Source organism: Gobio gobio (genome assembly GCF_949357685.1).
Source record: "Gobio gobio genome assembly, chromosome: 10".
NCBI lineage: Eukaryota > Metazoa > Chordata > Actinopteri > Cypriniformes > Gobionidae > Gobio > Gobio gobio.
This window is the reverse complement of record NC_137116.1, coordinates 23,056,308-23,079,723: the sequence shown is the minus strand read 5'-3', so window position 1 is coordinate 23,079,723 and position 23,416 is coordinate 23,056,308. Positions and strand designations below refer to the sequence as shown.

Here is a 23,416-nt window from a genome sequence, read left to right as displayed (position 1 = left end):
ATGCCCAGTGCCCGTAGCTGTATCCCCTTTACCGTGCGGGACGTGGTGTGAAGACATCACCGTTTCACAAAATAATATATGGATTGGCTGTACACACAAAAACGCAAGGGTGTCGGTTTCAGATGTATCCACTCTGGGACCCGGTAAAAAAAAAAAAAACAGGTTTCAGTAGGGCTGGACGATTAATCGAAAAGTATTCGAAACCGAAATTCATGCTCCGAAGCCAGATCACTTTCACTTGCATCCTCATGAAGTTTGTCAATTAAATGCGTTTAAAGGCTTGCCAGTTTGAACATTAACGCGATTGTGCACTATTCAAGAACAACAATATGGAAAACTTCTCCGTTCAGTGCTCATGAGCTTTTTTCTGTGACACAGAGAGCTGAGCGTCGTGTCTCTGACTACTGTGCTAATTTATCTGTATCTGATGTACAACAAACAGAAATCTGCCCGAGGCAATAACGGCTGAAAGTGAACCATTTACTTAAAGTATTTTAAAATCACAAAGAAATGCACTTCATTAGAAAAAAAAATTCCACCTTTTAATAGTTGAAAATAGTTACAGTACAAAACTTATCAGTGAACTATGAGGGCAAAAAAAGAAAAGCAAAATAATCGTTCATTAATCGTAATCAAGATTTTTATTTCTGGTCAAATCGTTTCAGCCCTAGGTTTCAGGCTCCTAAAACGCTGGATCCGTCTGGACGAAACGCTGATACGCTAAAAATTTTTAAGTATACAGCTAAACGCATCTCCATGTGGACGGGACCTTAGTTTCTCATTTGTTTTCTGGTGTTCTAGTTTTGCCAGTTTTTATTTGTGTTTTGTTTTCTGTTTTTATTTGTGTTTTGATGTGACGTCACATTGCATAGAAACTGCAAATAGCTTATTCTGAGACACTGCTTATCATTTATGGGTATTTAAAAAAGGAGTGGGTGGATTTTTTAAACTGAAAAACAACCCCACACCATGATCCCCCCTCCAAACTTTACACTTGGCACAATGCAGTCAGGCAAGTACCGTTCTCCTGGCAACCACCAAACCCAGACTCATCTATCGGATTGCCAGACAGAGAAGTGTGATTCTTCACTCCAGAGAACACGTCTCCACTGCTCCAGTGCCGGCGTGCTTTACACGACTGTATCCAACGCTTTGCATTGCACTTGATGAAGTAAGGCTTGGATGCAGCTGCTCGGCCATGAAAACCTATTCCATGAAGCTCTCTACGCACTGTTCTTGAGCTAATCTGAAGGCCACACGAAGTTTGGAGGTCTGTAGCCACTGACTCTAAAGAAAGTTGCCGACTTCTGTGCATTGTGCGTCTCAGCATGCGCTGACCCTGCTCTGTGATTTGACGTGGCCTACCACTTCATGGCTGAGTTGCTGTTGTTCCCAATTGCTTCCACTTTGTTATAATACCATCACAGTACCATGCTTATATACACTGAGCTCCTGAGAGTGACCCATTCTTTCACAAATGTTTGTAGAAGCAGTCTGCATGCCTAGGTGCTTGATTTTATACACCTTTGGCCATGGAAGTGTTTGAAACACCTGAATTAAATGATTTGGAGGGGTGTACCAAAAACTTTTGTTAATATAGTGTAATTTGTCTCATTTGTTTGTCTAGTTAGGATTTGTTCCCGCGCCATTCATTCCGATGTTTCCCTGCACAAAACACAGCTTAAATTAGTTCTGGGGTTGTATTTCTCACATAAAAGACTCGCTTGGACAGCTTGGGTTCAAGTTGAAATCTCTGAGTTGATTGCCAGTCACGCACTGTTCTGTAACCAGACTGACACTGGTACTATTTTAGACGTGTGTATGTTTGAGATATCATGCTATGTATCTGCTTGTTTGGGTATCGTATGGTTACACCCCATAGTGGCATCAACTGTTGTTTGAACATATATAGATCCAAATGTGTGTGTATTTCTGTTTTTTGTTTTTTTCTGTATTTACCCATTTTGTAAACAGTGTCATTTAAAAGGCTTTGGTAGCCCTCAAGTTGCAGGCACAGTATATATGGTGATGATGTGAGGACATTGCTCCTTAAATGCATCATATTCATATTCACATTTGCAAGAGCAACATGACACGTGTGTTGTGTTGACGCGAGAGCTTTATTGACGTTGTTGCATAAACGTGTGTTTGAGATTCTTTTTTTTTTTTGCGCAAAGCACTTGTGACGCTCCATAAAATTGAGGTTAAACCATTGGAGTCACATTGATTACTTTAATGATGTCTTTACTACCTTGTTATGTTATTTACCTCAGAAAAGCCATTCAATGACCATAAACGTGATAGTCAGCTAGAAAAAATAACACTGGAGCGGGGCATTTTGCTAAATAAATGTATGAATTGGAGTAGAAACATAATTATGTAATTATAAAGTTATTATAACTTAATTATTATAACATGGACTGGACATGGGTGGGAATTACAGTTACAAGTTAAAAGAGATCAGCCTGTTTTATTTTTTCTTAAACTAGAAAAAGTTAAATTCACTTTGAAAGGGTCAGTCCAGAAATTTTACTTAAAATGGCAGCCCTTTGTGACATATTTCGAGAATCTTAAAGTATTGCCTGAAGTATGAGACACCTTTTTATTTTATATTCTATTTTTCTGAGTAGCCTGATCAACAACTGTGAAAATGTAAGTTTAAAGCTTAGCTAACCAACTGCTTTCGAAATGTGGGTATGCAGGTCTGTGCTTGTTTTTTTTTTTTTATGTGTAAATCTTTTTAAGAACTGAGTAACAAAGTTGTTCTCCCAGAATGTGGTTAAATATAATTATAATGAATTAATTAATTTATTTTTATTTATTTTATTTTATTTTTTTATTTTTTTGGTGGGGGGGGGGGGTGTTGTAGTTGTTAATGTTGTTAAGATAAAATGAAACTGGAGAACTGTATTATTTCCTGTAAAATGTTACATCTTTGATCCTCCAATAAAGAGATTAAAAAAATAAAATTAAAAAAATAATAAAAAGAGATCAGCCTTAGTGTAATCTGTCAAAATGTTAAAAAAGTCACTGCTAAAAAAATTCAGTCAATGACAAAAACTTTCGGTTAACGCAACCTCTGGTTGTGACTGCTTTTGATCCCACTGAGAACTAGCAAGCTACCATGGACATCTGCTTGAGATTTCATTCATTTTTTCTTTTCAGACAGACTTTCTTTTGTGCCAGACAAATGGGTCAACTGTCAACAAGAGGTCAAATCAGTTGACCAGAGGTTATACACCCTTTTGAAGCATTTTGGCCAGGAATGCAAAATGTCTATCTGTATCCTCAGCAACACAAACACACAAAGTGGGTGTTTGAAGCATTTCCGAAATGTTGACGACGCCCATGTGCCTCGGGGCATTAGTTTTTCTAATGAATCAAATGCAGAGGGTGGTCTCACCCCCTCATAGAACGTGACATCTGTATAATGATCCTGAAGTGGTTGCATAGTTACATGAATATGAATGCAGCCACTGTTGTGTGAGAACATACGATGAAAGACTTTTATTTCATATCGATTAACCAAAAAATACAAATCATCAGTAGCATGCCAAATGTTTTGGTAATTTAAAGATGTATTTGGTCCAAAATTAATTTATAATGTAGAATCAATATAAAGAGACTTACAAGCAAATGCTCAAAGTTTAACTTGAAGAATTAATATTTTTCTTTTGGGTTCGGTTATGGAGAGGGAAGGTTAAATATAGAGATAATGAAATTACAGAGTTCAACTTGTACAAAGAGTATAGTAATTTACCTTGTCAAACAGTTCATGTAGGTTTATATGAAATGGTTATAAAATGTTCAGCATCACTTTCTATAATGTAAAGGGGTTTTTTTTCACTTAGATTTTTTGTGTGTGTGCACAGACAGTAGATTAGCACAGAAACTAATTTTGCCTTGTCCCAATATTTGTGAAAACCTGTTGGAAAAATATGTGTTGAGAATTATGGAACAGTGGAAGTCTAAGTTGCAGTATAAGCCATTTTGCTTCCACTACATTATTATAATTTTTTTAATAATTTTTTTAAATTATTTATATATTATGCAATTTGCAGCACCTCTCCTTGAACTGTCACCTTATCGTGGTGGAGAGTTTTTTTTGTACCCGAATGATCCTGGGAGCTTTGTTGTCTGGGGCTATATGCCCCTGGTAGGGTCTCCCAAGGCAAACAGGTCCTTGGTGACGGGCCAGACTAAAAACAGTTCACAAACCCTTATGATTTCAACTACAGCAAGGACTGTGACGTCTCCCGGTATGGCGCAGCCGGGGCCCCACCCTGGTGCCAGGCCTGGGGTTGGGGCTCGTATGCGAGCGCCTGGTGGCCGGGCCTCCCCCCATGGGGTCTGGCTGGGCTCAGCCCGAAGGAGTCACGTGGGGCCGCCCTCCTGTGGGCTCACCTCCTGTGGGCGAGGCCCCCGACGACCCGATCTCTGGACACGGAATCTGGCTTTAGGGACGTGGAATGTCACCTCGTTGGCGGGGAAGGAGCCTGAGCTTGTGCGGGAGGTCGAGAGGTACCGACTAGAGATAGTCGGGCTCACCTCCACGCACAGCTTGGGCTCTGGAACCACACTTCTTGAGAGAGGCTGGACTCTCTACCACGCTGGAGTTGCCCATGGTGAGAGGCGGTTTGCTGGAGTGGGTTTGCTTATAGCCCCCCAGCTCACCCGTCATGTGTTGGAGTTCACCCCGGTGAACGAGAGGGTCGCTACCCTGCGCCTTCGAGTCGGGGATAGGTCTCTCACTGTCGTTTGTGCCTACGGGCCGAACGGCAGTGCGGAGTACCCGGCCCTCTTGGAGTCTCTGGGAGGGGTGCTGGAAAGTGCTCCGACTGGAGACTCCGTCGTTCTACTGGGGGACTTCAACGCCCACGTGGGCAGTGACAGTGACACCTGGAGGGGCGTGATTGGGAGGAATGGCCCCCCTGATCTGAACCCGAGCGGTGTTCTGTTATTGGATTTCTGTACTAGCCACGGTTTGTCCATAACAAACACCATGTTCAAGCATAAGGGTGTCCATCAGTGCACGTGGCACCAGGATACCCTAGGCCGGAGGTTGATGATCGACTTTGTGGTCGTGTCATCAGACCTTCGGCCATATGTCTTGGACATTCGCGTGAAGAGAGGGGCGGAGCTGTCAACTGATCACCACCTGGTGGTGAGTTGGATCCGATGGCGGGGGAGGAAGCTGGACAGACTCGGCAGACCCAAACGTACTGTGAGGGTCTGTTGGGAACGTACCTCCAGCAGAGCTTCGACCGGATCCCGAGGGAGTCTGGAGATATTGAGTCCGAGTGGACCATGTTCTCCACCTCCATTGTCGCTTTGGCCACTCGGAGCTGTGGACGTAAGGTCTCCGGTGCCTGTCGAGGCGGCAATCCCTGAACCCGGTGGTGGACACCGGAAGTAAGGGATGCCGTCAAGCTGAAGAAGGAGTCCTATCGGGCCTGGATGACTTGTGGGACTCCGGAGGCAGCTGACAGGTACCGGCAGGCCAAGCGGACTGCAGCCCAGGTAGTCGTGGAGCCAAAAAATCGGGCCTGGGAGGAGTTCGGTGAGGCCATGGAGAAAGACTATCGGTTGGCCTTGAAGAGATTCTGGCAAACCGTTTGACGCCTCAGGAGGGTGAAGCAGTGCCCTACCAACACTGTTTACAGTGGAGATGGGCACCTGGTGACTTGTCTTCCCACCGACTTGTCTTCCGTTGAGGAAGCAGTGGCTGGGGACTCAGAGGTGGACTCGTCCATCACCCGGGCTGAAGTCATCGAGGTGGTTAAAAAGCTCCTCGGTGGCAAGGCACCGGGGGTGGATGAGATCCGCCCTGAGTACCTCAAGTCTTTGGATGTTGTGGGGCTGTCTTGGCTGACACGCCTCTGCAACATCGCATGGCGGTTGGGGACAGTACCTCTGGACTGGCAGACCGGGGTGGTGGTCCCTCTTTTCAAGAAGGGGGACCGGAGAGTGTGTTCCAACTATAGGGGGATCACACTTCTCAGCCTCCCCGGGAAAGTCTATGCCAGGGTACTGGAGAGGAGAATTTGCCTGATAGTGGAACCTCGGATTCGGGAGGAACAGTGTGGTTTTCGTCCCGGTCGTGGAACACTGGACCAGCTCTATACCCTTTGCAGGGTGCTGGAGGGTTCATGGGAGTTTGCCCAACCAGTCCACATGTGTTTTGTGGATTTGGAGAAGGCATTCGACTGTGTTCCTCGTGGCATCCTGTGGAGGGTGCTCTGGGAGTATGGGGTCGGCGGCCCCCTGCTTAGGGCTGTTCGGTCCCTGTACGACCGGAGCAAGAGCTTGGTTCACATTGCCGGCAGTAAGTCAGACCTGTTCCCGGTGCATGTTGGACTCCGGCAGGGGTGCCCTTTGTCATCGGTTCTGTTCATAATTTTTATGGACAGAATTTCTAGGCGCAGCCAAGGGCCGGAGAGTGTCGGGTTTGGGGACCACACGATTTCATTGCTGCTTTTTGCGGATTATGTTGTCATGTTGGCCTCCTCAGACCAGGACCTTCAGCGTGCACTGGGACGGTTTGCAGCCGAGTGTGAAGTGGCTGGGATGAGAATCAGCACCTCCAAGTCCGAGGCCATGGTTCTCAGTCGGAAAAGGGTGGATTGCCCACTTCAGGTTGGTGGAGAGTTCCTCAAGAGTTCAGGTATCTTGGGGTCTTGTTCACGAGTGAGGGAAGGTTGGAACGGGAGATTGACAGACGGATCGGTGCAGCTTCTGAGGTAATGCAGTCGATGTACCGGTCTGTCATGGTAAAGAAGGAGCTGAGTTGTAAGGCAAAGCTCTCGATTTACTGGTCAATCTACGTTCCTACTCTCACCTATGGTCATGAGCTGTGGGTCATGACTGAAAGGACAAGATCCCGTATACAGGCGGCCGAAATGAGCTTTCTCCATAGGGTGGCTGGGCGCTCCCTTAGAGATAGGGTGAGAAGCTCGGCCACTCGGGAGGAGCTCAGAGTAGAGCCGTTGCTCCTCCACATCAAGAGGAGCCAGCTGAGGTGGCTCGGGCGTCTATTTCGGATGCCTCCTAGACGCCTTCCCAGGGAGGTGTTCCAGCCACGTCCCACCGGAAGGGGGCCCCGGGGAAGACCTAGGACACGCTGGAGGTACTCTGTCTCCCGGCTGGCCTGGGAACGCCTAGGGGTTCCCCGAGAAGAGCTGGAGGAAGTAGCTAGGGAGAGGGAAGTCTGGGCGTCTCTGCTTAGACTGTTGCCCCCGCGACCCGGCCCCGGATAAGCGGAAGATGATGGATGGATGGATGCAATTTGCAGCACAGATTAAGTTGCATTTTCTGGAACATTCATTTAATGAGATTAATAGATGACACAAGTTATGCTTTGAAAAAGGATTGGTAACTAATAAGATGGATCTATAAAAACATTCCACATGATTAGTACAATTAATAAATTCAGTATTAGTGTTTGAGATGCCAAGGCAGCAAATAATAATGTATATGTACAGTAAGACACATCATCCATTCAAAGGTTTTCCTCTTTAGGTTGGGCCCAGTAATAGCAAGGTACAGTAGTGTGCTCCAAGGAAAATTAGGTTAGAAGAAAGGTTTAGTAGAACCTCAAAGCAATAAAGGATGCTGGTTTGTGTGTGTTTGATTTCGACGGAAGTCAGTAGCTGGATTCTTTGACCTTTGAAACGTTGTTATGACAATGCTCAATATTTATCCTCCACACATTTTACAGTTCCTGCACAAAGCGTTGGGTGGGGCGACATCTTAGCGAACAGTTGTTATTGGCTGAAGTCTACGAGAAACAGTGGAATGTCAAAGGAATCAAATGTTATTTAAATGTGAAAATATATCAATAACACGTGAAAGTGGGTGCATTTTTTTTCAGATTCTCACATACATAATAGTCTGATGAAGGCTAAACATTGCTTTCTAATGTTACCAATACAGTGTGGCAGTTTGGAGAAGAAAAAAGGCTAGTGTGAAGACTGAGACCTTGAGAATGACAATCTGAAGGACAGAGGGCCTTCGCCACAGTCAGCTATTGACATCTAGCTGGAGCTCTGTTTGCATAATGACTTTACTGTTAGCACTCTATCGCCAGCTCTGTCACGTCTGAAGGTCAGTGTGTTCAATAAATTAAAACAGAAGTCTCATACTTTTTACAGGCAGGTTTTTGTTAATAGGTGCTTACTATGTAAGTGATTTTTGCAGATAGGTTTCTTCAAGTGTCTTGGAGATGTTGATTAATTATTTCTGTATTTAGTTTTTCTCAGTTTGTCTGTTTCTTCATGTAATCACAGACAGACTCGATGACGGTGCGATCAGATCTGCGTGTGGAGAACACCGGCTGTTTTCAGACTACTTGTACATACAAAAATCTCACTGGATTATTACAATTAATGGCAAAAGGAATGTTTGGAAATGTAAACTGATATTTCCTACTGACACACTACAACAAAAGATATAATACGTCAGAAAAGGCCAATTAATTTTTTGGGCTCCCAAGAGTGACCCCTAGTGTCGGTATTTTAACACAACGCTGAAAGTGACCGATAGAAGGGAACCAAAGTTACTCAATAATACACCTTCAGCTAATAGTATGGCTGCCAAAGTTAAAGATGAAGTATGTAGTTTCTGTGACAATAGTGGCACCTAGCGTAATTACAAAAATAAAGGATATTTTCAAATCGAGGTGGGCGAGCTGACGATTTTATATCGTTATTGATCTTGAAGACACCCACAATCTACTTTTTGAGCAAATCGTAGAGATTGTGATCTTTTATGTCCTTGTAATAATGTTAAAATACTGCAATGACTGCCTACTAGATGGCTGTGCTAACTAGCCAAATTATATAATAAGTCTCTATCACGTGTCTTTCGTGTGTAGTGAGGCATTTGAAAAATAATTCAAATCATTGTGCCGCATGCCATTCCTTTTCTTTAAAGCAGTGTGCTTTCGCCCCTCCTTAAAAGCTTAAACCCAACTTCCAAATCAGCCGAATCATGTAACGTGACTGACTTAAAATGCAGTCTACTGCGGGACGTGCTATTTAAAAAAGAGTTATTAAAAGCACATTAAACTGCAAAAGAGACTGATCCCCAAGCGATTTATGTGCGCTGTAAGACGGATTGGAACATGGATAATCACCTCACCTCCTAATCCAAATCGTTCTTTCCTTTGTCACTTCACATTTAAAAATGTATGTTCCCTGGAAAGTTTAGTTCACCTCTCGTGTCTTCGGATTCGAGCCGTTAGTTCCGTCATCATGTCTGATCTGGGCTGTGACAGCCTCATGTGTAATACATGCGTCCTGAAACAGAATTGATTAGTTCATCTCTCGAGTCTTCGGGTTTTAGTCATTCGTTCATCAAGTCCCAGCCCCATAGGCAAGGCTATGCAGTCACCGGAAACAGAAAAGATTAGTTAATCTCTCGAGTCTTCTCGTTCGAGTAGTTTGTTCTTTTTTCACGTGACCGCATCCCCGTTCAGTGTCTCGCAACATATACATTACAGTCGTATTATTGACTGCATGTTGTAATATATTCATTATTATAAAATCATCAGAAGAAATGTACAATAAATATTTGTTATGCCTATCCATTCTGAACAACCCAATGTGTCCAGGCTTCATATGAAAATCAATTAAAAACTGTTCAAAAAAACGGAACTAAACAAACATAAAAAAAACTTCTCACTTGTTTGTGTCACAATTCACCAGTGTGAGTGTCCGTGATCACCACCAGAGGGCACTCCAACCCAGACTGTAATTTCATCAAAGACTACATTACCCATAATCCTTTGCCTGGACTAGACATGTGCCGGTAAACGGTAATACGATATACCGCAATAATGAACATGCACAATATTGTTATCGTGGGCACTTCAAAATACCGTGAATAATTATTTATTACTAATTATTCCGATTTTTAGAATGAATTTTAAGAATACTTTACCCATCAACCGTTTAAAATGAAAAACACGTCAAAGAGGAACGCGCACTGATGTAAATAGACTGTGCATGAGCCGAGCACATGGCGGAATGAGGAGACTCGCTGAAGTGCACATTCATTCTTCGACAGCAGAGGGCGCTGACGGAACAGCAGAAATGCAGCCGTTTCCCCAGTAATCACATAACCTAATACATAATACTTAATGACTTAAGGCTATTCATTTTCAAACTTGCATTTTATATTTTAATCTGGACTAAATTACATGCCCTAGATATTGTTTGAATGTTCTGACTGTTGTTCAATCACACACTTTACAAGGCTCCAGTATTTAACATTAGTTCCTTCATTAACAAACTGACAATGAAAAATACTTCTAAAGCATGTATTAATCTTAGTTAAATGTACATTTCAGCATACCTATTGTTCTTTATAATTCTTTTGCACTTTAATCTGTTTTAAATATTTGTTTACTTTATACATTTTTGTGTATTGCTTTATTGTATTTAAATGTTTGGTTCTTTTGTTATAATAAAGTGATTTAACCTGTTATAGTATGACAACACTTTTTTGCAACTTATTTCAATATCGTGATAATACCGTATACCGTGATAAAAGCTTCAGCAATTAATTGCAACATAAAAATTTGATACCGGCACATGCCTAGCCTGGACTCATCATCACTCATTGTTTGCACCTGTGTCACATTACCTCATTACCCCATTACTCCAGCCTATATATACCATGTTCACTCTGTCATTCACTGTGAAGTCTTTGCCTGTCTCTCTTGTCTTGTTTGCCTTATTGGACTGATTACATGTTACGACCTCTTGCCTGTTTGATGACTACGAGTGTGGATTACCCTTTAATAAAGCTGCATTTGGATCTTCTACCTTCTGTCTCAGAGCAGTATGTTACAGATTGTAAGGAAGGTTGTGAATTAACCTAAGACTGTAAAAGAATGAACTAATTTCTGTATCCAACATGGCTGTCACGTCACGTGACAAAAGAACGAGACTTGAGAGATGAACTGTTTCTGTATTCAGCCTATGAGGACTTGAACGAACGATTCGAACGAGAAGACTCGAGAGATTAACTCATCTTTTCTGTTTCCGGGGACTGCATAGCCTTGCCTATGGGGCTGGGACTTGATGAACGAATGACTCAAACCCAAAGACTCGAGAGATGAACTAATCAATTATGTTTCTTGTACAGAACATATGGGATGTTGTGCATGCACAGCCAACACAAAATGAACGAATCGCTCTCTGAGACAACCCGTTGTTCTTGAGTCATATTAAAGATGCGTTCAAAATGAACAAATCGTTCATGCACGACACATCACTATCTTGCTCTCTCTTGTTTGTTATTGACCCATTCACAGAATGAAAATGCCCATCCTATACAGTATTCCCTCTAATCTGTGCAATAAATGCAAGTCAACAGATTCCATCTAGGCTTGCATATCTGTTTATAAGCAATCAACAATTCTGGAGGCAGTGGTTGTAGACAGCTCTTCCTTTATTTTTCTCAATCGGAGAAAATTAAGCAAGTTGTGGTGGGATTTACTGCATTCTCATAGCTTTTTTTTATTTTATTTTTTTTAAATGTTATTGAAATATTTGTTTTTAATAGGGCTGCTGAGGCATTGTTAGATGTCTACTTGTACTCGCCCATGACCCTGTATAAACCTGAATTTAGATGTTTACTCCCAGGAGATGTAGCCACAGCTGGAGCTCTAAACCACCACTGCACCCTGCAGACATGGGATTGAGTTTTGAATAGACACAATCAAGATGCTCAACTCTTGTATACTATTTGGGAAAACAGACATTGTGTGAACTGAGAGCAGTAGTTTGCATAGATTTACTGGAAGTTCAGTTTCTGTTCAAGCTCTGGAGTTTGTAAAACTACTGCAGTGCATTTTGGTCTTATTTGTGTTTAAATTGACCAACCTTAATCTGAAAAGGATCACTGTTTTATTCACATAAACTTGTATATCATTGATTGTCAAAGCTCCCGATTTCCCATTGACTACAGGATTCAGTGAGATTTGATTGTAAAGAAGAAAGACTTAAAAAGGGGCATTCTTTGAAACTGCACCTCTTGGATCCGGTGATCCTTTCTCTGGCAAATTATAAAAGCTCTGCCGTAGATAAGGAGCAGCGTTTACACTTTTCTTCACCCTCTGGTGTAAATAACACAATCGCTGAAGATGGCGCAGTTGAGAAATAGTTATTAGACTTCTTGTTTGTTATACTAGAGGAAAACAAATATGAACATTAGAGAATTAAGAAATGGGAGGAAAAATAATTAAATTCAGTTTCAATAGAAAAGCTGTGAATGTGTGTATGTGTGAATGTGTGTAGCATCACACTGGTTCCCTTGAGAAAACCCCAATAGTATTTTCCCATAGGCTTTTGGAGTATTGCAAAAAATAAGCTCTGTGATCAACAAGAGTTTATAATAGCCTACTTACATGTTTTGTCCATCAAGATAATTCTCACAGATGAACACAACTTTTATGAATTTTGAAGCCTAAATACAGTTACCAGAAGTAAAAAGCTATATAATAGCTATATAATAGACAGACTGCACCACGGTCGCTCGACTTCAACGTCACCATCACTAGCTTCTGACAACTCTTTCAGTTTTTTATCTCAAAAAAATTCCCCAGAACATTTGAATTAGACTAGTTTATAAGAGCACAATTATAAGCATAATGAAGCTGTAAAAGCAGACTAAGCTTATCTTTTCGGCGTGATGCCGTTTAATCTCCCTGACAGCTTCTGTAGTCCCATTTAGTAACCGCCTTTTTCAAGACACGTAACGGCTTCAAAAAAATTACAAGTGGGGTAATACTGATGTATTTTATGTCATAGAATAAAACATGAAAGTGTCTTGAGCTTGTGTTCACCACAGACCTTATTTCAGCAATTTAAACAAGCCTGCTATGGTATCATAATGCTAACCTGCTATCTTAGCAGCCTTTGCTACAAAAGGGTTATCTGATTATCTCAAGATAATCACAATACTGTGATGCTTTAAAAAATAAAAATAAAATCGCTATCAAACTTTTTCCTAAGAAAAATACATTTTAAATGTGTATATGTGTTAAATTTGTTTGCAAACTTTTTGGAATAAACTAGATTGATTGACTGAAAAGTTCTATTTTAAAATGAGTATTGAAATAACTGTGTGTTTCAAAGGCTTTACATAGGCCTCAATGTAGGTTCCCTACAGAGAGCTTGTCAAAGGACCATTCAGCTCTCTATCACAACAGCTGGCCTGTATGGAGGTTTTTCACCAGAGATCAAATTGGCGCATTGTGAGGAACTAGGAATATCTGACTTTACGATTTAGCACTCTTTTTACACACTTTAAAAAGAGTACTTATGGAAATAATATACTTTAGAGTGCTTTTTTGGCCATCTTAAAGTACTTCTTCATGTGTTATTTCATTATTACTTATATTGTCTTTGAAATATGGTTAAAATGTACTACTGTATGTACTGCCTTGAATTTATGGTTAACTAAAATACTTTTAAAAATCGTATTCCATGTATTTAAATATATTTGTAATTACACATGTAATGTTGAGGTTGCAATTTAATTTATATTAACTTTAAATGTAATGTCAAATAAAGTCAACACATCAAAATACTTCTATATGTCTACTTCAAATAAGTCTACTAAAACACAATTTAATATTATTAAAACAATAATATTATTAACTTTTAATTTTACATTATTACAAAGTGAACTTTTTAAAAGTGCACTTAAGTGCATTAAGTACCGGGAGCTAGTTATTTTACTTAATAACATTTTAAATATCCACATTTAAAATGTTATTAAGTTAAAAAACTAGCTTCCGGTAGACAGCGAAAGAATAAAACTGAACTGACATATAGAGGTTGAGGTAGAGGTTGCGCAGGGGTTTTGCTCTATCCTTGGCACATGCATCAGTTCAGTTGTTATTCTTTCACTGTCTGCTGGAAGCTAGTTATTTTGCTTAATGACATTTTAAATATGGATAATTTTCTCACACAAACACATCGATTCCCTTCAGAAGGCCTTTATTAACCCCTCATTAAAAATAAAGTTCAACCATGCATTTTGGAATCCGAAGGAAGCTTATGGCATGTTTGAAACATGCTATAAGCTTTATTGCTTGAAAGTTTGCCGTAGGCCTATGTTATTTATCTAACATGCCAGCCACAAATTGGTGGGCGGGGCCACAGAATAGGCGTTCATCTTCTTCGGTTAAGGTGGCGTTTCACTGCACTCTGACGTCACGAGATGCGCATTCGCAGATTGATCGTTTGCTGAGCCAGCTGTCAATAAATGCTTTTCTTTGACTAACAAGGAAGTTTTCAGCTCTGAAACTTACAGGATATTCTTATATTAAGATGACCTTTTATATATCAAAAGCTCAAGGGAAAGTTGATTTCTCAATTCATGACCCCTTTAAGCATATTTATATCATATTTACAAGAGAGAAAGATGGTAGAACAGGGTTATGCAACTAGGTTTGCATATTTTCTGAAGAAAATATGAGTGACACTTACCTGTGCAAAAGGTTATAGTTCTGAGTGTTTTTAACATGTTGCGATATGGTTGCTAGGTGGGTTAGGTCCCAATGTGGTTCATGTCTCAGGTCCCTATTTCATAGCTCAGTATAAGTTATGTGCTGAAGTTTAAGGGTTTAAAATTTGTGCTAGAAAGAGTGAGAGAGGATTGACTGCAATACAAAGGCCCACTGATGTGTGTCTGTGTAATATACACAGTGTATGGAGTCGCTGTATGTTTACTGTGGTGAGGGCTTGAACAGTGGCCTGTTTGTCTGTAGCCAACATAATAAGAGCAAGACAGAGAGCAGGCTTCACTTTAAACCATTATAAAACAGGTAAAGGCCTCTTTTCATTCTCAAGTCACCAAATATCACAGCATGATAGAAAATTTGCACGCTTTGGTCACAATTTCAGCAATTCAGGATGGGAGAAATGTGTTTAATTCAATATTAAAATTAACTCTTTAGGTGCACAGTAAAGGTACGACTTTAGTGTGTGTGTTAGGGGCACAAGTGCTGATGTTTGTGTGAATATAAGTATAATGTGATGAAAGGGTTCGGCTGCAGGAATGCACTCTAACATTGCTATAAAGTCCCTTTAGTAAATAATTCAAAGCAACACAGAACACACTTATTCGGCTTAGAGAGTAAATAAATCAGCAGTTTAGGAGCCCTCCCCATCGGTCAAAATATCAGCTCTTGAAAGAATGATTGAAAATCTGAAAACTCAAATAATTCAGCACGACTTGAGACTGTTTACTATTGTGGTTTAATTAATCAAACACTGATCTCTCCTGAAAACACTGAACTTTAAATATAACAGGTTAGTCAGACAGATAGTTAATTTTTCTTCAAGCCTTCATCATCTGTCTTTGCTAACTGAATTTAAAAAGTATTTTATGTATAGACTTTATTGTTTTACCATGGTCCCAGGTACAGACTTTCGATCTAAAACAAGACCAATCCATCCTGTATCCATCAAAATATTACTTACAGCTTAAATTAATTACAGCTTAAAAATCATCACATTGTATACATCAAATAATCATAAATCGTGTCAGTCAAGTGCTTGAGATATGAGACGTGATGTACTATGAAGACACAGAAAAATCAAGGATTTTTATAGTGAGTCATTTCCAATCAAGCTGTTATTGTGAGAAATCATTTAATTGTGTGTACTGATGATACCCATGTCTGTTTTCTTTGATTTTGTAGTGCTGGCTCGCCTGGTTTCGGACCTGCAGGCGTTCTTGCTGGTTCTGGACAGTGAAAATCTCAGTTACATTGCTCAGGCCCAGAAAAAATCAATTTCAGAGCTGCTATATAAACTACAGGACAATAAGGACACACCAGGTAACCACTTGTTTTTCTGAAGTAACTGTGTGACTGTAAATGTAAGTAACACTTCTGTTCCAATGTTTGAAGTAAGAACGATTTTTTTCTTTTTTTTTTTATGCTCACTGAGGCTGTTTTAATTTGATCAAAAATACAGTAAAACCAGTAATTGTCGCAGAATGACTGCGACAATTAAGCGAGACAGGAGATGAATTCAAATGCTTATTTACAGGGAGTGCAGAATTATTAGGCACGTTGATTTTCTGATCATATTTTTTTTTCCAGGCACATTTGACCAATTCCAAACCACAGTAATCCTAATAACTACTATTGATTTAGTATTTAATAATGTATAAGTGATATATAATTGTTCATGAAGGCTGGAAATGAAAATCACCTTATATTCAGGTGTGCAGAATTATTAGGCATGTTTTCTTTTACAGATAAATTGAGCCAAAAAAGAGATTTAACTCAGACTGAAAAGTCAAAAAGTATTAAATGCCCATGAGAAGGATGCAATACTAATGCAATACTAGACATTGCAGTTAAGGCATGACCATTGGACAGTGAAATGCTCGTTGGGTCAGCAAGATCTGACAAAAACAGGTGGTGAAGAAAAGACACCTATTAACCGCAAAAGAATTAAGAATTAAGGTGAAGAATTAAGGGTGAAACCATCAGGAACCCTTTAGTCTCCAGCGCCACCATTTTCCAGAGCTGCAACCTACCTGGAGTCTCCAGAAGTGCAAGGTGTCAGGATCTCAGAGACTTCAGTTAGGTAAAGAATCCTAAAAAATGACCCCCACTAGATAAGAATCACAAGCTGAAGTGTTGTAAAATACATGAAGAAGGTTTTTTTATAGGCTTTATGGACAGATAGGTTGAGAGTGACTCTTGAAGGACCAGCACCACATCCTCTAGTACCACTGTTTGAAGAATTCATCTTCCAGAATCTGGCAGTACGTTTTGGGAGTTCATTTTTAGTCCATCTCTGCAAAACGGACTAAAATGAACTCCCAAAACGTACTGCCAGATTCTGGAAGATGAATTCTTCAAACAGTGGTACTAGAGGATGTGGTGCTGGTCCTTCAAGAGTCACTCTCAACCTATCTGTCCATAAAGCCTATAAAAAAGCAGGCTTCATGTATTTTACAACACTTCAGCTTATGATTCTTATTTAGTGGGGGTCATTTTTTAGGATTCTTTACCTAACTGAAGTCTCTGAGATCCTGACACCTTGCACTTCTGGAGACTCCAGGTAGGTTGCAGCTCTGGAAAATGGTGGCGCTGGAGACTAAAGGGTTCCTGATGGTTTCACCCTTAATTCTTCACCTTAATTCTTAATTCTTTTGCGGTTAATAGGTGTCTTTTCTCCGCCACATGTTTTTGTCTGACCCTGCTGACCCAACGAGCATTTCACTGTCCAATGGTCACGCCTTAACTGCAATGTCTAGTATTGCATTAGTATTGCATCCTTCTCATGGGCATTTAATACTTTTTGACTTTTCAGTCTGAGTTAAATCTCTTTTTTGGCTCAATTTATCTGTAAAAGAAAACATGCCTAATAATTCTGCACACCTGAATATAAGGTGTTTTTCATTTCCAGCCTTCATGAACAATTATATATCACTTATACATTATTAAATACTAAATCAATAGTAGTTATTAGGATTACTGTGGTTTGGAATTGGTCAAATGTGCCTGGAAAAAAATATGATCAGAAAATCAACGTGCCAAATAATTCTGCACTCCCTGTATTTACAAAATAAAAACATATCTATAAACTAAACCCAAAAGAAAAACAGGAGGAAAACAACAAGGAAAAGACAAAACTTGGAAGCTAAATCCAGGAAGCAATGAGGTCTTTAGTCCGTGTAGCAAAACATTGACAATAGCAGAACGTGAGTGTGTGTGCGTGTCTCAGTCAGCTTCCTAGGATGTGAATCATTAGGCAATGACCTTGGCTCACTACAACACTGGGGCAATGATTACTTTTTTAATGGTGTCATGATCAGTGTCCACGGTGTCCTCATTGTACAAACGTATTTATGAACAACAGCGGAACTGATATCTTTCTGACATTATTTTTTTTATGTTATTTAAAGTACATTATGATAAATACATTGCTTGTTACATATACCTGTGACATTTCAGCTGTAAATAAGTTAAAATTGTTAGCTAGATTAGGTTCACTACCTGTCTAGCAATGTATGCTAATGCTGAAATATAATGAAATAATGGTTTGCTTTTTTTAAACGTTTATTAAGTGTCACTGTAATAATATATTATTATTTGTAATAATATAGAAGTATTACAAATGTTTGTTGATCAAAATTATTCATTACTATTGTTCTTTAGTTAATGCATATTCATACTCTATATTCATTAATATAGAGTTTTTGGGCACCGTACAAAGAGTGCACTTTTGTTAAATATCCCATAGGTGCGCTATCACTGCAGCACAGCTCCAACAAAGCTGTCATGTTTTATACTGTTTTTTTCCATATCTGTCTGGAAACACTGTAGATCCACCTGCAGCTGTAGTGATTGAGCTGAACTGAACTTTATCCATTTTCAGGATAAAGAGAGTCAGTGCAAGGTCATGGTAAGATTGGGGGGGACAGATGTTCTATTCATAGACCGCTACTCTCATTTAACCTTAGATGTAAAAAGGTCATCTTTACCACTATATCTTTAAGACTTTTATTTGTAAATGACTTCTGTTATGGATGTCTAACCTCTTCATTCTTCAGTTTATAGCTCCACTTTGGGTTTTGGGTTCTTTTCTGTGTAAATGAATTACAATTATATGTGCTTATATGTTTTATGTTTAGCAGAGGATGCGGAGTACATGATTATGAACTGTCCCTCTGGAGGCCCCAGTGATCTCAGGGAAAACACCACCGCTGAGGCTCATTTGACAGAGGAAACTCTTTCAGTCATCTCTACTGAACAACTGCAGCAAGGGGTGAGTCCAGCCCTCCAGCCACCATGACTCCATGATTTGATATAACACTGAAAGATTTATTGACATGGTATGAGCTCTAAATAGAATGTTACAGCTTTATATACTTGTTCATCAAAGAAAGATTTTTATTTTGTATGAAAGCTAATTTTACATACAAGCAAATATGATTTGAGTTGGTATGGACTGTACAAAAATGTTTACTTACTCATTCCTCATAGTCTTATCGTGCACCATTTATCTGTTCATAGTCAGTTTTCCAAATAAAAAAATCTATTTTTCAGCCAACTCAGCCAGAAACCAGCACCGCTAGCCCTAAATTTTAGTTCTTTTGTTGAGCTTTTGTCATTTCTATTTAGCTTTTTTTTTTAAATCAGTTTTAGTTTTAGTAATTTTAGTACTTCATCTTAAACCTTATTTAATTTAATTTAGTTGCCTAGGCAATTTTTTTTTTAAGTTTTAGCTTTTCATCTAATATTTACATTTTATTTTATTTAAGCTTTATTTCAATTATTGAAAACAATATTTAATTTTATAAAACAATTACTACATATTAAAAATATTGAGGAACTTTTTTATTGTTAAAGCATAATTGTATTCAACAGTTTAGTTATTCTCTATGTGTGCTTCTCAATCGGAAGTCTGTGTCCCAGTCAGGCTGCATATCAAGGCTGCCACGTCATCAAGTGATGTCAAAGGCCATCTCAATTTGAAGTATCCTTGGAAGGCAGCCTTTGTTTTGTGTCCTTCATTTGACTAATTTTGAAGTTATATGCTTGTGCCTTTTACCAGCCTGGGGTAGCTATATATTATAATGTACAAATGATTTGGCTCATATGTTGCTTTACCATGCAAAACATTGTGACATATGCCAAGATTGTCTGAATGGACACCCACTGCCAGGCATTAAAAGCTGTTTCATGTGTATGTGGGGGTGTTTTGAATCATAGTGGAGAATTTCAGAAATGCATTATAATGATGTAACATACTGGTGGCTGTAGTATATGCACAACACAGGAGAAAAAACTCTTTATTTAACAATACTAACACTCAGGATCCTTCACAGAAATACACAACCACGTAAACTCAAATAATATCGTACTAGGAACTGACAGAACTTTAAATGCACAGGGAAAGGTAATTAACAGATTTAGAAACAGATGTGGCACTACTAAGTAACTAGGGAAACTATAGGCAAACAGAACTCAGGGCGGAGTCAAAGGAAGAAGGAACCATGGTGGAGACTTGACTGGAAGACCCAGGAGGACAGCCGACTGAGATGGAGCTGATGGAAGTGAAGACCCAAACAGAGCCGATGAGCCCAGGCCACACAGATGAATCTGGAGACTGAAGCGGTGTCAAACATCCAAGTGGAGGGTGATGAGCCAGACTGAGCTGGTGGGGCCCAGGACCAGTGCGGGGCTGGAGGAAAGGTGGAGCCAAAGGGATGGAGGGATGAAGCACAGCTGAAGGCCTGAAAGTCTATGGTGCAGGCATAGCAACGACTGACCAAGGTGCAGCCGGAGGGACGAGGATGATGGTCCCAGGTACAGCCGAAGGAGTGAGGAGCCAAGGTGGAGCCGACTGGTGGGCGAGCCGAGGTGGAGTGATGAGCTCAGTGGAGCCAGGGGATCCTCTTGCCATGGCGGAGCGGGAGACCAGAATACCTGTGGAAGATTCACACAGCAGAGTGAAGCCGAGTGGAGCCAAGCAACTGAAGGGAAACAGCGGAGTTTGGGCTGAAGAACTGGCTGTCTTTGGTAGAGGAGATGGGAGAGGAAGGTTGGGTGGGATCACTAGAGACACAGGAGACTTGAAGCTGGACTGAACTAGCAGAGACAGGAGATCTCGGGGAGAATCCTCTTCCAAAGTTTGGAGAGGCCAGCTGCAGCTCACCCTCATTGACAGGGGAGTGTGGGCAGGGCTCCATACCATCCCCTCAAACTCCACGAGCACACCCAATGGCACAGACGATGTAGCCGGCTCACGCATCTGGTAAGACTCTGCGTAGGGCTCGTGCTCCGGGGCGATAATTGGCTCAGTCATTCCTTTTGGCGCTGACATCGCGATAGGCTCGGGCTCCATGTCTGTGGTGGGCTGTGGCGTAGGCTCCGTGCAGGGTGTGGGGCAGCTGGCTGGGCTCTTGGTCAAGAGTGGGGCTTGGTGATGTCCTCCACAGCGTGGCAGACGGTGAACACTGAATCGTTGTTTTACCAGAACCCACTCCACAAACACGGCAACATTTCCCAAAGACCATCACCGAGCAGGTGTGCGTTGGAGTGATCCTGATAGTGGGTGAGGCACGTCAGGTATAAAAAAACGTCCTTGTGTGTCCCTCAAAGGTTTGCGCCTTTTGGTCTAAACATCTTATGTTTAGGTCCGGTATTCTGTCACATACTGGTGGTAAGCACACAATGCAGGTGATCCAAAGAAACTTTACTTAACAATGCTAACACAAAAAAACGACAAATAACTGACAGAACTCAAGCTTTAAATCCACAGGGAAATGTAATTAACAGAATTAGAAACAGATGTGAAACTAATAAGTAACTAGGGAAACTAACAGGCAAACAGAACTCAGGCAAACCGTAACAGGGAACAGAATGAAAACAGAAAGAGACCTTTACAAATGTAATTTAGCCCAGAAACAGTGCAAACAACAGTGTGTAAAGGTCTTGATGTATGATTAGGTTGTGTGATGAGAACAAGCTATCAAAAATAACATTCCAGTGGTTCCCCCTTGAGTGATTCATGGTTAAAAAAAAAACAATGATAGCAGCACTTGCTTCAAGGATACAATCCACTTCCTTATTGTAAATTTATTTTCATTTGTTGTTAGAGTAGGGGATTGTGTTAACTCTGGGTTAAGCGCAGTGTGAAAAGCCCTTATGTGTTGAAAATGCATTTGGAAATTTGTAGATTTATGTAGAAAATGACAATTGATAAAATTATTGACTGTATTTTGAGGCAAAGGTCTTGTTAATGTTTTTATTAAAGGTAACTAAAGCAACAGTTTTTCAATAATGGAATAATTTTTGTGTAAAAATTTGGTGTAAAAAGCGCCCCTGCTGTTGGTTGCTAAAGGCACAATAAACTTTTCCATTTGTTGACATGACATGGTTAGATGGTAAATACACTATATTGCCAAACGTTTTGGGACGCCTGCCTTTACGTGCACATGAACTTTAATAACATCCCATTCTTAATCTGTAGGGTTTAATATGGAGTTCGCCCACCCTTTGCAGCTATAACAGCTTCAACTCTTCTGGGAAGGCTTTCCACAAGGTTTAGGAGTGTGTTTAGGGGAATTTTTGACCATTCTTCTAGAAGCGCATTTGTGAGTTCAGGCACTGATGTTGGACAAGAATGTTACTGATGTTGGCCTGGCTTGCAGTCTCCGCTCTAATTCCTTCCAAAGGATTTCTATCAGGTTGAGGTCGGGACTCTGTGCAGGCCAGTCAAGTTCCTCCACACCAAACTCGCTCATCCATGTCTTTATGGACCGTGCTTTGTTCACTATTGCATAGTCATGTTGGAACAGGAAGGGGCCATCCCCAAACTGTTCCCACAAAATTGGGAGCATTAATTGTCCAAAATATCTTGGTATGCTGAAGCATTAAGAGTTAATTTCACTGGAACTAAGGGGCCAAGCCCAACCCCTGAAAAAAAAAAAAAACACCATAACCCCCCCTCCATCAAACTTTACACGTGGCACAATGCAGTCAGGCAAGTACCATTCTCCTGGCAACCGCCAAACCCAGACTCATCCATCGGATTGCCAGACAGAGAGAACACGTTTCCACTGCTCTAGAGTCCAGTGGCGGCCTGCTTTACACCACTGCATCCGACGCTTTGCATTGCACTTGGTGATGTAAGGCTTGGATGCAGCTGCTCGGCCATGGAAACCCATTCCATGAAGCTCTCTACGCACTGTTCTTGAGCTAATCTGAAGGCCACACAAAGTTTGGAGGTCTGTAGCAATTGACTCTGCAGAAAGTTGGAGACTGACCCTGCTCTGTGATTTTACGTGGCCTACTTCGTGGCTGAGTTGCTGTTGTTTCCAATTGCTTCCACTTCGGTATTATGCCACTAACAGTTGACCGTAGAATAGTTAGTAGTGAGGAAATTTCACGAATGGACTTATTGCACAGGTGGCAATCTATCACGGTACCATGCTTGAATTCACTGAACTCCTTAAAGCGAACCATTCTTTCACAAATGTTTGTAGAAACAGTCTGCATGCTTAGGTGCTTGCTTTTTTACACTTTTGGCCATGGAAGTGATTGCAACACCTGAATTCAATTATTTGGAAGGGTGTCCCAATACTTTTGGCAATATAGGCCCGGTTTCACAGACATGGCTTAGACTAAGCCAGGATTAGGCCTTAATTCAATTAGGACATTTAAGTAACTTTTATAAACGTGCCATATAAAAAAACATTGCTGGTGTGCATCTTGAGACAAAACAATGACACTGACATATTTTAAGATATCTCAGTGCAAGTTGCTTTCAGTTAAAACTGCTCAAACATGCATTTTAGTCTAGGACTAGCTTAAGCCTTGTCTGTGAAACCGGGGGATAGTGCATCATACATTAACTTGGTTGTCCACCGA

The 23,416-nt window shown here is 40.6% G+C and overlaps 1 protein-coding gene across 3 annotated transcripts in view; it reads left to right on the top strand.

Annotated features, from left to right (window-relative positions):
- LOC307133107 (actin filament-associated protein 1-like 2) overlaps positions 1-23,416 on the top strand; it is a 107,910-nt gene that overhangs the window by 20,747 nt on the left and 63,747 nt on the right. For 2 of the 3 annotated variants that reach the window (XM_079827913.1, XM_079827912.1), the window contains exons 2-3: positions 15,719-15,856; positions 18,673-18,806. In XM_079827913.1, the coding sequence (XP_079684039.1) occupies positions 15,719-15,856; positions 18,673-18,806 (272 nt within the window). Of the gene's footprint in view, positions 1-15,718; positions 15,857-18,364; positions 18,444-18,672; positions 18,807-23,416 lie in introns of all 3 variants that reach the window. The other variant, XM_079827914.1, reaches the window with a different exon arrangement.